General features: G+C 54.0%; 1 protein-coding gene across 2 annotated transcripts in view; it reads left to right on the top strand.

Annotated features, from left to right (window-relative positions):
• Positions 1-14,345, top strand: part of RYR1 (ryanodine receptor 1) — a 117,694-nt gene that overhangs the window by 64,632 nt on the left and 38,717 nt on the right. The window contains exons 68-84 of one of the 2 annotated variants that reach the window (XM_065899309.1): positions 1,709-1,796; positions 1,907-1,999; positions 2,588-2,602; positions 3,771-3,941; positions 5,463-5,522; positions 5,793-5,930; positions 6,467-6,579; positions 6,772-6,868; positions 7,321-7,427; positions 9,235-9,286; positions 9,419-9,487; positions 10,833-10,932; positions 11,240-11,319; positions 11,413-11,489; positions 12,448-12,521; positions 13,160-13,177; positions 14,238-14,318. In XM_065899309.1, coding sequence (XP_065755381.1) covers positions 1,709-1,796; positions 1,907-1,999; positions 2,588-2,602; positions 3,771-3,941; positions 5,463-5,522; positions 5,793-5,930; positions 6,467-6,579; positions 6,772-6,868; positions 7,321-7,427; positions 9,235-9,286; positions 9,419-9,487; positions 10,833-10,932; positions 11,240-11,319; positions 11,413-11,489; positions 12,448-12,521; positions 13,160-13,177; positions 14,238-14,318 — 1,433 coding nt within the window. The remainder of the gene's footprint in view (positions 1-1,708; positions 1,797-1,906; positions 2,000-2,587; positions 2,603-3,770; positions 3,942-5,462; positions 5,523-5,792; positions 5,931-6,466; positions 6,580-6,771; positions 6,869-7,320; positions 7,428-9,234; positions 9,287-9,418; positions 9,488-10,832; positions 10,933-11,239; positions 11,320-11,412; positions 11,490-12,447; positions 12,522-13,159; positions 13,178-14,237; positions 14,319-14,345) is intronic. The other variant, XM_065899310.1, reaches the window with a different exon arrangement.

Here is a 14,345-nt window from a genome sequence, read left to right as displayed (position 1 = left end):
TGTTTTCTCCCCTTCTGCTCCTTTCAACCTCCTGAATCTGAGGCCCTGTGGGGGCTGCACTATCAGCCATAAGGAGCCGTACTTCTCTCCCCCAGCACTGCGTCTTCAGGCTTGGGTAGACAGGGTGCCTGATTTGTGCAGTGAAGTCCAATGGTCAGGCCCTCCTCCATCACTGAGAGAAGAAAGGAAGGTAGTCCAGATCCGGCCAGACTAACTTCCCCCAGAAACATAGGTCTTTATAAAAGGGCAAGCGCAGGTATCAACCAATTGCTAACATCTCCCTAAAATCAGAAGCAACGTTTAAAGAATTATTGAGTCTTAGGTGCAGCCAAATCCAGGGATAGTGAGCAAGATTCAACTCCAAGTTCCCTCTGGGTTGAAAAAGATTTTAAGGTCGCATCAGGGCTTTGTGAGAAAGGGAGCTTGGATTGATTAGCTATGTCTGTCATGGGAGCTGAAGCAGAAAGCAGTGGTATGCATGCTGTATATATACATCCTTGTACACCCATCTTTGTGCTCATGAGTGGGTATCGCTATAGGGTAGATTCCTAGGAGTTAGGAGTGTTGCGTCAAAAAGTTTGGGCAAGTAAAGTGAGGTATACTCACACAGTGGAATACTACACGGCAATGTTGCAACACCCAGCAACATGGATGAATCTCTCAAACATCAGGTTGAATGAAAGAAACGAGGAAATTTTAAATAGAGTACATATTGTATCGTCTATTTATGTAACATTCAAGAACAGACCAAACTAATTCATGGGCTAGGGGACTTCCCTGGTGTTCCAGTGCTTAAGACTTTGCCTTCCGATGCAGGGGGTGCAGGTTCGATCCCCGGTCGGGGAGCTAATCCCACATGACTCGCGGCCAAAAAAACCAAAACATAAAACAGAAGCGATATTGTAACAAATTCAATAAAGACTTTAAAAATGGTCCCCATCAAAAAAATCTTTAGGGTCTTCCCTGGTCGCCAGTGGCTAAGAATCCGCCTGCCAATGCGGTGGACATGGGTTCGAGCCCTGGTCTGGGAAGATCCCACATGCCGCGGAACAACTAAGCGCATGTGCCACAACTACTGAGCCTGCGCTCTAGAGCCCGCGAGCCACAACTACTGAGCCCGCGTGCCACAACTACTGAGCCCGCGCGCCTAGAGCCCGTGCTCTGCAACAAGAGAAACCACTGCAATGAGAAGCCCGTGCACCGCAGCTAGAGTAGCTCCCGCTCACCGCAACTAGAGAAAGCACGCATGCAGCAGCGAAGACCCAATGCAGCCAAAAATAAATAAATAAAATTATTTTTAAATCTTAAAAAAAATTTTTTTTAATCTTAGAAACAAAATTTTTTTAAATCTTAAAAAAGAAATTCATGGTCTAGAAGTCTGGATAAGGGCATCTTTCAGACCGGGGACTGGAAATGTTCTATTTCTTGATTTGGGTGGCAGTTACACACGTGTGTTCACCTGGTGATAATTCATCAAGTTGAAACTTTGTATGTAATACTTCAGTAAGAAGGTTAGAGAAAGAAAAAACAATTTTTAAGGAAAGGTCATTGATAATTTTTAAATCATCTGAATGGCCAGATTACCCTAGAAAGCTCTATCCCTCCCATTGGAGTCTCCGATCCCCTCCCCTGAGGTCTCTCCATGTGGCCCCCTTCTGTGGGGGTCCCTGCCCTCATCCCTCACCAGCCCCTTCCCCTGCCTGCCCAGGGCACACTGGCTGACCGAGCCCAATCCCAATGCGGAGGAGCTGTTCAGGATGGTGGGCGAGATCTTCATCTACTGGTCCAAGTCCCACGTGAGTCCCCACCCACCCTGCCTCTCCTCTCTATAAGCAGAGAAGCTGCTGCCCAAAGATGCCCTCCCCCACCCTGTCTGATCCCCAACACTGCCTCCCCGCACCCCCAGAACTTTAAGCGCGAAGAGCAGAACTTTGTGGTCCAGAATGAGATCAACAACATGTCATTTCTGACTGCAGACAGCAAGAGCAAAATGGCCAAGGTGGGTGCTTTGCTCTGGGAAGAGGACTTCGCAGGGAGGGAGGGAACCGCTTCCTGGGCTTCCTACCTGGGCCCTCCTCACCCCGCCAGCCTGCCCTGTCCTAGTCACATTCCCTGCAGCCCTCATAGCAGCCCCATCTCCCTCCTCCTTCCTCCCCACCTCCCCCTTCTCTCATCCCCACCTCCTCCCTCCCGTCCTTTTCCTTCCCCCCATTTCCCTCCTCTTTCCCATCTCCTCCCTCCTCCCTACATGCTTTCTCCTCCCCGTCACCCTCCTCCCCATCTTCCTCCCCATGTTCCTCCGCCATCCCAATTTCCTCCTCTCCTTTCACCCACTTCTTTCCTTCTATCCCATTATCCCACACCTCCCCCTTTCCTCTCCCCTTATCCTTCCCAGAACTGCCCTCTAAAGGATAGGGTCTAAAGAACAAACCCACCACCCTGAGTGAGGTCTGGAAATGCCCAGCTGGGGGATTTGCATCAGGATGGGGCAGAGGAGCTGTGCTTAGGGCTGACTTGGAGGGGGCCTGGGGTTCTCGGAGGGACTGGGGTAACACTTCTTGTCTCTGTCTGCAACCTGATGAAGCAGATGGGAGATGTACAGGTCAGCCCCACGTCTGGGACCTTCCGCATGGCTCTTGGCTAATACCCTCTACCCGGCTCCCAACCCCAGCCTCTGCTCTGCCTCCAGAAAGCCCCTGCCCCTGTTCCCCAGCCCTCGTCCTCTTTCTCTTCCTCCACCCCACCTCCCACCAACCATTCCCTTCCCGGCCCTCAACTTTTGGCTGTTGAATTTTTTTTAACTTTTGTTTAAAAAAAAAAAAACCAACTCCCCTCTCAGCTTTCCCCAAAGCTTCAAAGCATTTTGGGCTGAGGTCCCAGGGGATGGGAATGGGGGTGGGAAAGGCACGTGCACGGTTGGGTTTAAGGCCTGGGCTCTGGAATCAGATGGACCTGGGTTAGAATCCTGACTCTTGGCAGTTAGCTATGTGACCTTGGACAAGTGTATTAACCTTTTGAGCTTTGGAGGGCATCCAGTCAGTGGCCCCCCAGCCCCAGGGCTCTGTGAGGACCCAGTGAGACGCTGCATGTGCTGGCACATGGGTCATGCTCCATATCACAAGCTGGCGTGGTTGTGGCTCCGGCCAAAGCTTGTCACCGGGGCTTCTCATTGGCGTGACTGGGGTGGCCCAGGCCATGGGTCTGCACCCAAGGCTCCAGAACATGGCTGTGGGACTCTGTGCTCTGTGATTCTGCTTCCAGATCTTTCTGGATCTTTCTTGCATCTTCTATCTCCTTGTCTGTCTCAGTCTCTCAGTGTCTCTCTCTCGCTTTTTCTTCCAACTTCTCTCGTCTCTTGGGACTCTTTACGGTTCTACATCTTCATTTCACTCTTGGGAACTCTGTCTTGGGCTCTGAAGGGGGGGTTGTAAGTGTTGTGTAGGGGCAGGAGGGGTGTCCTACTGAAAGTTCTGGGGGGATTCTGAGAGAAGACTGCTAGAAGTTGAGAAAGCCTGGAATGGAGGGAAATCTGGAAGGATTTGGGATAGAAGTTGGAATTTGGGATAGAGGCTTGGATCTGGGAGGGTCTAGGGTCAGGGCTGGGGGTCTGAAGTGAAAGATTAGCAAGGTCTGGTGTGGAAACTGGGATGGGTCGGGGCTGCCTAGTATTCAGGCGGGGGCTGGAGTGTGGACAATGGTAGCTGGTTGGGGCTGGAGCAGGGGCCAGGCTGAGACTCAGGCTGGCGCTGAGCCCCACCGTGTCCCCACAGTCAGGTGGCTCAGACCAGGAACGCACCAAGAAGAAGCGCCGGGGGGACCGGTACTCCGTGCAGACATCGCTGATTGTGGCCACGCTCAAGAAGATGCTGCCCATCGGCCTGAACATGTGTGCACCCACTGACCAGGAACTCATTACACTGGCCAAGACCCGCTATGCCCTGGTGCCTGCTCAGCCCCTTTCTGAGAACCTACCAGGATCCCACTCAGCACTCCCACTAAGCCCCTGGGACCCTACTGAGCCCCCAGGATCCCACTAAAGGCCCTCCCTTAGGACCCTACTGAGTCCTTCTCCAGGAGCCTGAGGATCCACTGGGCCTCCTAGGATGCCCTGAGCCTTCCCACAGGACGCTGAGAACCCTACTTGGGATGCTGTCAGAACTCTGGGACCAAAGGACCCTAACTGGGACCCCACTGGAAACTGGAAAGGCCACTGAGACCCTTGGGACCGAAGGACCACACTGAGCCTTCAGGGACCCTTCTGAGCACCACACCCCTGCCATGCCAGACCCGCTAGGAACCTGAGGGCCCCAGCTGAGACACCATGAGCCCCCCTGAAACTCCAAGCCCTCTACCAGGACCTCCCCAAGTCCCTCGGGACCCACTGAGCCCCTCGTGACCCCATTGCCCCCCCCGAACCTCTGGGTTCCCACTGACCTCTCCAGCTCACCACATCTTTCCTCAGGACCCTGCTGACCCCTCCCCTGGGACTCTGTTGACACCCAACTGAGCCCCCAAAGACTCTCAGGGGCCCAATGAGCACCCTATGACCCTAAGTAGCCCCCAGGATCCTAATGGCTTCTTCCCCATGACCACACTGAAACCTTAGAGGTCTCAAGGGTGATTGGGGTCAATTGACCCTGCCCCTGAATCCTTCTAAGCCCTCTGGGGTTCCAAAGAGGCCTCCCGGGACCCCTTTTATCCATTGTATGGGATAACAACCCCCCTCCCTGATTCTTTTTGGCCTCAGGGACCCAAGAAGCCCTCCCAGGACTCTGCCCCAAGACCCCTAGAACCCCAGGACCCTGCAAAGCACCCTGACAATCTAACCAGAGGCCCTGAAGACCACTGACTCTCCCCTGATATCACAAGCACCCCCTTTCTCCTCCTAGGACCTGTTGAGTACTGCTGAGATCCCTACGGGCCCTCCTGGGCCCCTCTGCCCACTTAACTTCGTCATGAGGGCCCCCTCTCCTGGGACCCTAAGGAAACCCCACCCTACTGATCCCTCCCTTAGCCTCCGTGTAAACCCCACCAGTGACTTCGGTGATCTGCCTGACCCCCTATGACCTCTGCTGACCTTATCATCTCCTTCTAATCCCCCTCGCCCACCTCTAATCTTCAGAAACTCCCTGCCCGTCTCCCACTTACTCCCAGCCCCACTCTGACCCTCTTCTGACCTTTTTTGACCTTTGGGGATAGCCTCATGTCACCCCCTACTTCCTCTCACACCCCCAACGAGGCCCCTCTAATCCTGTCTCTTCAAGGTGCCTCTATGGCCTCTGATGCCCTCTAGGACTCCTCTCTGACCACTCTTGACCTGTGGATCCTTTCAGTTTCTCTCAGATCTTCCCCACACAAGCCTCTCACCAGTTGCTGGGGTGATGGGGCTGGAAGGGAAAGGGTTGTAGGTCAAGGAGGACGCTTGGCCCTCCAGAGTGACCCAGCCTGTCATGTCTCCCCAGAAAGACACAGATGAGGAGGTCCGGGAATTTCTACAAAACAACCTTCACCTTCAGGGAAAGGTACGCCTCCTCCTCCTCCTCGTGCAACCGAAACGGGCATGTCAGGTTAACACCAAGAGTAACAGCCGACGTTTGAGCACTTACTATGTATCAGGCATCGAAAGAGGGACCTTGTATTCAGCACCCCAGTGAATCATCACAGCATTGAATGGGGGGCGGAGCGGCCGGAGAAGCCCACTCTGCGCAGAGGGGCGCTTCGAGAAGCCCGGCTGAGAGAGGAGGGAGCGGGCAGGGGAGGGGCCTCATACGGACCGTCCTTCCTCCTCTCAGGTCGAAGGCTCCCCTTCTCTACGCTGGCAGATGGCCTTGTACCGGGGCCTCCCGGGCCGCGAGGAGGACGCTGACGACCCGGAGAAAATCGTGCGCAGAGTCCAGGAAGTGTCTGCAGTGCTCTATCATCTGGAGCAGGTGTCTTACTACTGAGTTGCCGAAGCTTGCGTCTCTGGGCGGGGCCGGGGGCGGTCCTTGAGCCTGTGGGCGGGGCCTGCGGGTGAACCTTGGGACTCTGAGCGCGGCAAGGGGCGGGCCTTTAATCTGTTGGGTGTGGTGACAGTTGAGTTTAAAGCGAGACTTGGAATGGAAACTTTGATCTGGGGGGTAGGACCTGGCGCTAAATCTTGGGCCTGGGAACGGCGACAGGGGCAGAACTTTGGGTCTGCGAGTCAGGCCCAGTGAAGACGCCTTGACTGCGGGCAGTGCCTTGGGCGGGTCTGGGTAGTGGCCCCGGGTCTGCGGGCGGGGCGTAGGAGGGAAATTTCAGTCTGATAGCAGAGTAGTACAGGTCAGAACCTTGACTCTGTGGGTGGAGCCAGGGTGTTTCTTCGGCCCTGTGAGTCGGGCCTGAATTTGGACGTGGGCACTGATGGGCAGTTTCACTCGGGGCTGGAAGTGAGAATCAGACCAGGGGCAGAGTCTGGAGACGTGACAGATAATCCCGCCTCCAGATCGAGCACCCTTATAAGTCCAAGAAGGCCGTGTGGCACAAGCTCTTGTCCAAGCAGCGCCGGAGGGCGGTCGTCGCCTGTTTCCGCATGACCCCCCTGTACAACCTGCCCACGTAAGACATCCCCCCCCACCCATGGAGGAGGGAACCTCTAGGGGCCTTGGAGAAAGAGTGGCTGAAGAGGCAAGAGGATGGAGTGTCAACCCCAGTGGGGTTTTGGGGCGTGGTTAGGGGAGGAGATATGTGGGAGGACAGAGAGGCGTGGATTGGGAGGTCTCGGCGACACCGCACATCTTTCCCCCAAAGGCAACGGGCCTGTAACATGTTTGTGGAGAGCTACAAGGCGGCGTGGATCCTGACTGAAGACCACAGTTTCGAGGGCCGCATGATAGATGACCTTTCAGTGAGCTGGGGCCTGCCTGGGAGTGTCGGGGCACAGTGGGATAGGACTGGGGCCCAGCCGTCCATTGTACACCTCCAGGGGTGGGTCGCCCTTCGCACTGGGGGGTATGGGGACCAAGGCCGGGTGAAGGATGTGGGGGGAGAGAAAAAAAAAAAAACAGCCCAGGGCTTCCCTGGTGGCGCAGTGGTTGGGAGTCCGCCTGTCGATGCAAGGGACACGGGTTCATGCCCCGGTCCAGGAATATCCCATATGCCGCGGAGCGGCTGTGCCCGTGAGCCATGGCCGCTGAGCCTGCGCGTCCGGAGCCTGTGCTCCGCAACAGGAGAGGCCACAGCAGTGACAGGCCCGCGTACCGCAAAAAAACAAACAAACAAAAACAGCCCAGCAGGGCTAGGGGGGAGACAGGTGGGGACCCTAGAAGCCCCTCCCCCAAGCCCCACACCTCCCTCCAGAAAGCTGGTGAGCAGGAAGAGGAGGAGGAAGAGGTGGAGGAGAAGAAGCCAGACCCCCTGCACCAGCTCGTCCTTCACTTCAGCCGTACCGCCCTGACTGAGAAGAGGTGAGGGCCCTTCCTAGGTCCCAGAGAGAAAGCCGCGACCTCTGCCCACTCCCGCAACCTCCCCGTCACTCAAGAGAGACCTTCTGTGTGGGAGCCCCATAGCGGATCTGCTAATATCATTTTACTAGGACAGGCAGAGCTCCCACGTACTCAGTCCATACTGAGCACTTCGCAAGGGCATCTCCTTTGAAGTGTTCACGTCACAGGCAATAGTGATTTAGGCTTTTTCTAGAAGAAAATGTCTTGCTCAAACAAAATCAATGTACTACAGTATATTATAGGGAGAAAATCAGAATATTATGACAAATTTCCAACAGATGGCAGTGAGGAAGGAGGGCCTTTGTCCGTTTCACACAAAAGCTTCGTGTGGGCTAGTGGCAGTCATGGGAATAAATAGCAGTGTTTATTAAATTTTTTTTATGTGTCAAGCGTCATGCTAAACACTTGACATATAGATCCTCTCCCTTAATCGTCACACTATGAGATAGATATTATTATCAACGTTTTTTGTGTGGATGAGGAAATAGAGGCACAGAGATTTGTTTTTCTTATGTAATATCAAGTCAGGAGGTGGAGAGTCCAGGGCTGGGCAGTGGCACAATGACACTGACAGGGACCCAGGCTCGTTCAGGATTTCTGCCCTGTCATTCTGAGCTGTTGCCTGGTGGTTACAAGATGGATGCTGACATCCAGGCATCATGACCACATGTCAGGCAGAAAGAAGGGGAAAGGCTTTCCCTTAAGCAAGACCAAAATCTTTTTGTCCAAGGAAAGCTCTCCCTGGTGGGCTTCTGTATGTGTTTCATTGGCCAGAATTCTGACATCAGGCCACCATCAGTTGCAAGGGAGACTGGGAAACTGAGTATTCTGTTTTCTATCCTCTGGGACGGCAATGACCCTGGAGTTAGACTATCCAGGTTTGAATCCCAGTACGAGCTCTATGGTTTGAATCCCAGTACAAGCTCTATGACCAGTACAAGCTCTATGACCCTGGCGAAGAAGGATCTTTGTGCCTCAGTTTCCCTCGTCTGTAAAATGGGGCTAGTAATCCAATTGACCCTTGAACAATGCAGGGGTTAGGGATACTGCCCCTCCATGTGGTCAAAAGTCCAGGTATAACTCTATAGTTGGCCCTCCATATCTGCGGTACTACATCCATGGATTCAACCAACCATGGATTGTGTAGTACTATAGCAGTATTTCTTCTTAAAATGCACATATAAGTGGACCTGTGCCGTTCAAAACTATATTGTTCAAGGGTTAACTATATATCTACCTAATTGAATTACTGTGAGAATTAATTTGTTGTTATATACAAAGCGCTTAGAACAGAAACCACCCTAGAGTAAACTCAGTGGGTGTTGGCCATTACTTCTGCTGTTATTAGTATTATTATTATAGAGGAGACCTAAGGAGGTGGTTGGTCATAGTTGTCAGGTGAGCCAACCAGTTGTCAGGTGGCAAGATGGCCCAGGAAGCTCCAGGCTTCCATCACACCATCACAGCAACCCCAGTGGAAAGGGAGCAGCTCTATCAGTAGCTTCAGCAAAACTCCCAGAATGAATTCCAGTGGACCAGAGTGGATCACATGACCATCTCTTACCTATTATTGTAGCCAAGCAGATAGAAAGTACTGATTGGCTCAGCCTTGATCACATGCCCAGTCTGGCAATGGAGAGTCCTACCCCATCTAAACCATACAGCCTGAGCATGGGGAGGGGTGGCTCTCCAAAGGAAAACTGGAAGCTGTTATAAGATGGGGTTCCTCTCTACTGGGTCCTGACTGTCTCCCCACTTACTTCCTCAGCAAACTGGAAGAAGATTACTTGTATATAGCATATGCCGATATCATGGCAAAGGTGAGGCCCTGCCCCCATTTAGGGCAGGTTCCCTTTCCCCTCAGCTGCAATGCCTGTCCACTGAAAGGGCTGGAACTGGCCTGGGGTATCTCTTCTGTTCACCATCATCTCTAACTGATGCCCTATCCCCAGAGCTGCCACCTGGAGGAGGGAGGGGAGAATGGCGAAGCTGAAGAAGAGGAGATTGAGCTTTCCTTTGAGGTAGGTGGGATCAAGTAGTCCCTGAAGAAAGGGATGGGGGATCCTGACTTCATTATCCCCCATTCAGATAGCATGTGTTCACAGAGCAATGCTCTGGGCCCGGCCCTAGGCTGGATGATGTTGGGCACATAGCAGCGGCCAAGCCAGTCTACTGGGGAGACAGCTACACCAAGCAGACAGTAACAGCACAGAGTATCCACCGTGGTGATGAGGGGAGCTCCAGCAAAATGGTCAGGGCGGGAATGGGGAGGCACGGGCAGAGGGGTCAGGGCGGGGGAAGCCAGGGAAGCTCAGGGGGGTCATGCGGGCCCAGTCAAGACGCCTGATCCAGCCCGGGGGGGAAGGGTTTCAGGGAGGGTTTCTCGGAGGAAGGGATGTCTGAGCAGAAGGATAAAAGGAATGTGCCAGTTGAAGAAAAAGGGAAAGGTGTTCCAGGTAGGGGCACAGCCTACGCAAAGGCCAGGCAGGGAGAGAGAGCTAGTAAATGCAGTTAACCCATCCTTTCACTCATTAAGGTGATCAGCAAGCATTTCCCCAAGTTTCTCCACCTTTTTTGTGGCAGGGTCCCCTTTGGCATCGTATGAACCCTTTCTCAGAATCCTGTACTTAAATGTATAAAACGGATCCATAGCAGAGGAAACAAGCATATTGAAATAGTTGTCAAAATATTGCTTTAAAAATTTGTGACACAGTAATAGTTGTACTTCTCTATTAATCTACCAAATAACAAGAACTAACAGTGGATCCAGGAGCTACTGTAATTGATAAGTAGTGATGAACATAAGTGATATTTCAAGGGAATTCCCTGGTGGTCCAGTGGTTAAGACTCGGTGCTTTCAATGCCGGGGGCCCGGGCTCAATCCCGCAAGCTGCGCAGTGCGGCCCAAAATAAAAAGGTGAGGTTTTGAGATGTCTTCAAAAATGATGTGATACGGAAACATCTGTGATTGGTACGGATGACACAACCACGGATTCTGCTAATGTTGCTGTGATTTACGGCCTCATCCATAATGGAAGGAAATGCTACATTTCAGATGGAGGATGGGAAATATAAAAGTATAACTTTTTTCCCCATCCATGTTCACAGACCCCTGGGATTCTATCCATTGACCCCTTGGAGGTGCATGGGGCCAGCTTACGATTGCTCCATGCCCAGCCCTGTGTAGGTGCAGGAGGCAAATCGCAGACTGAAGTCCCAGGGGATAGAAGGAGCTTACAGTTGAAGGGATGAGCCAGGGGATGTGGCTGGAGCAGGAAGGCAGCGGTGAGGGCAAGGCTGTGAGGGGGAAAGGCTGGGCTGGTGAGCCTGGACTCACCCAGCTCCGTGGGCCGGGCTCTGCTGCAGGAGAAAGAGATGGAGAAGCAGAGGCTCCTGTACCAGCAGGCGCGGCTGCACAACCGGGGCACCGCGGAGATGGTGCTTCAGATGATCAGTGCCTGCAAAGGTGCCCTGCGCGTGCATTCAGCTCCTCCTGAGTGAACCCCACCTGTCCCCAGCCCACTCATCCCCTGTGGGCCCAGCGGGCACATTCTCCCACCCCTCATGCACGTGGATTGCACTCACGCACTTGCCTTGCAATTCCTCACCAATTCCTCAGTCCTGATCACCCCTGCATACACGCCCTTGCACTCCCCTCTGCCCCATTCTCTGACGTCCCCGGGGATGGCTGTTTTCTGGTGAGTGAAGAACACTGCTCCCAAACTGAGTGGACCATCCGTTGCCTGCCCCGCCCCCCAACCCATCCCCTCCAGGAGAGACGGGCGCCATGGTGTCCTCCACCCTGAAGCTGGGCATCTCCATCCTGAATGGAGGCAATGCCGATGTGCAGCAGGTAATGGGCGAAGGCACTTGGGAGGGGAGCTGGGAGGGGTGGGAGGTTCCTGTGCGACCCCCAGGTCCCCCTCCACTCCCACCCCCTCTGCAGAAAATGCTGGATTACCTGAAGGACAAGAAGGAAGTTGGCTTCTTCCAGAGTATCCAGGCGCTGATGCAAACCTGCAGGTGGGCTCTAGTGCACATCTTTAGTGAAGCCGCTTGGTGTAGCTGAGCCCCCAGTCCTCGTACCACCTCCGGTTCCAGGTCTGTTCTCTTGGTTCCAGGAACAGAGACACACTCAGACCAGCTCAAATAATAGGGAGTTTATTATAAGGATTCACATGGAACGATAAGGGAGGCAAAATGCCACAGACTTTAAGAACGAGTTGTATTAAGGATCCAGACAGCTGGAACCGGAAGGTTGTTGAGTCTTCAAGGGACACTCAGGCAGCAGGGACTTGGGGCTCTTTCCGATGACCCCTGTTCGTGTGGCTGCACTGCCGTCTGCCTTTGTTCTCCTCTTGCGGTTGACTGACTTTCGCTGCCACTCTGAAGCTTTTGCTAATTGATGGTTTCTGTTTCCTTCTGATTTCAACTTTTATACATTTCATCCTTGCCCCACCTGACCTCACAGCTGCCACTGCATAGCTTCTATCAGCTCTTGGTTTCTGCTTCCTCTTTTTTTTTTTTTTTTTGTTTAAGATGTTGGGGGTAGGAGTTTATTAATTAATTAATTTATTTATGGCTGTGTTGGGTCTTCGTTTCTGTGCGAGGGCTTTCTCTAGCTGTGGCAAGCGGGGGCCACTCATCATCACGGTGCGCGGGCCTCTCACTATCGCGGCCTCTCTTGTTGCGGAGCACGGGCTCCAGACGCACAGGCTCAGCAGTTGTGGCTCACGGGCCTAGTTGTTCCGCGGCATCTGGGATCCTCCCAGACCAGGGCTCGAACCCGTGTCCCCTGCATTAGCAGGCAGATCCTCAACCACTGCGCCACCAGGGAAGCCCTCTGCTTCCTCTTGATTTCAGCTCACTCATGGTTTACGACGGCTCACCACCCTCCACCGTGGGGAAGCTACCAGGCTCTGGAAGAGAGGAGGGCAGAGGCCTCAGCACGTCTTCACCATCTTTCCTTTCTTTCCCTCAGTGTCCTGGATCTCAATGCCTTCGAGAGACAGAACAAGGCAGAGGGGCTGGGCATGGTGAACGAGGATGGAACTGGTGAGGCCTTCTTGGGCTTCCCTCTCCCTGGGGCATCCCCTTCTTTCAGGATCCACCCCCTCCCCCCCCAGTTGCCCAGAGCTCCCTTCCACCAAGACACCTTCCCTCCCCAAGAGCATGCCCAGGTTTCCTCCCTGCAGTGGTCCCCAGTCCTGCCTCCCCCCCATTCCTCCAGAGTCTCCCTCGCCGTGGTCCCACCCCTGGGTGTCCTTCTGTTTTCTCTCACCCATCACCACATGGACCCCACCCTCCACGTGCCCCAAGTCTCCAGCCCTGGTTGCTGTTCTCTCATTAATGTCCCTAATCCGAGTTAATCGAGTCTCCTCTTTGCCGTGTTGTGACGTGCCTAACCTTTCTGCCCTGATCCTCGCCTCCTGCCTCTTCACCTGTACCTACCCGTCTCTCTCTCTCTCTCCCCTCTTCTTTCTTCCTCTCTGCTTTTACCCTCTTCTTGTTCTCTTCTTTGCTTCCTTGCTCCTTGTCGCTCTTCCTCTCTGTGGGTTGTTCCTCGCTCTGTCTGTGCCTTCATGCCTGACCATGTCACTGTGTGTGTGTTTCTGTCCGTCTCTCTGTCCCCTTCTGCCTCCTTTTCCCCTCTTTTCTTCTGCTTCTTCCTCTCATCCTGTCGGCTGCCCCAGTCATCAACCGCCAGAACGGTAATTCCCCTAGTCCGTTTCCCGCGCTACGCTACTGCCACCCCTTCCTTCTAACCCCGACCCATCCCCTCCACCTGGGGGCTGAGGATCTGGGTCATCCAGGGGAGGGAGGGTCCATGCCCGAGGAAAGTCTCGAGATCAGGGGTCCAGAGACCAAGATTCGGTTCCCAGATTAGCCACTAACAACACATGGGACGCTTACCTTCCGTAAGCCTCAGTTTCCCCATGTGTAAAACAGAAGCTAGAGACGATGGCAAAGATCCCTTTCCAGATGGATGTTCTCGGACTTCCAGACCCAGATTCGCAGTCCCGAGGTGGGGTGAACCCCTCTCCCACCTACCCTGCTCTCTGCGCCCGCCACCCCATGTTGATCGAGTCTGGGGCTCCCATCCACCAACCAGATTGGTTGCCCCCAAGCAGCCACTCTGATTGGTGTGCGTGCCTCCTCTACGCCTGCTCTGGTTGGCCCGAACCTTTGCTATCTAGCCTTCCCTGCCCTACAGCCCACAGTGATTGGCTTCTTTCAGATGCCCGTTCTGATTGGCGCATGTTTACATGCCTCCCCCTCTGCTTTTCCTGGATTGGCTGCTTTCAAGGCATCTGAGCCAATTGGCTGGCTTTGGATTCCCATCCCCCTGCTCAATCCCCTCCTGCTCAGAGCCTTTGCGTGAAAGTGACTCTGACCCCCGTAATCCATTAACCGCCCCACACTGTCCTGGAGGGGGGCTGAGGGAGGTAACAGCAGCCCGAGTCTCTGCTAGGTCGACAGACACTCCCAGCTGTCACACAGATGGTGACATCAAAGGGATAATGATATTGTAGACAGATACTTGAGGCCCCAGCTTCATGACTCAGGGCACCTCAGTTTCCATCTGCTGACGTCCTAGACTCTGGTGTCATGGATGCCCGTGGCCCTCATGCTGTCTTTAAAGTGGTGGCTGCTCCTCCCTGCGCGTCCCATGCTTTCTGCACGCGTGTGCAGTGTGCATGGGCCACGTGCATGCGTGCTGTGTCCTGGCGCATCTGATCCCTCTGGCCCCTTCCCCCCTCTTCCACCCAGGAGAGAAGGTCATGGCAGATGATGAATTCACCCAAGACCTGTTCCGATTCCTGCAGTTGCTCTGCGAGGGGCACAATAATGGTGAGGAGGAGGGGTGGGTGACAGAGA

The sequence above is a fragment of the Phocoena phocoena genome, chromosome 20 (assembly GCF_963924675.1).
Source record: "Phocoena phocoena chromosome 20, mPhoPho1.1, whole genome shotgun sequence".
NCBI classification, from domain to species: domain Eukaryota; kingdom Metazoa; phylum Chordata; class Mammalia; order Artiodactyla; family Phocoenidae; genus Phocoena; species Phocoena phocoena.
The sequence above is the reverse complement of the archived record's forward strand: the minus strand, read 5'-3'. Positions and strand labels throughout refer to the sequence as shown.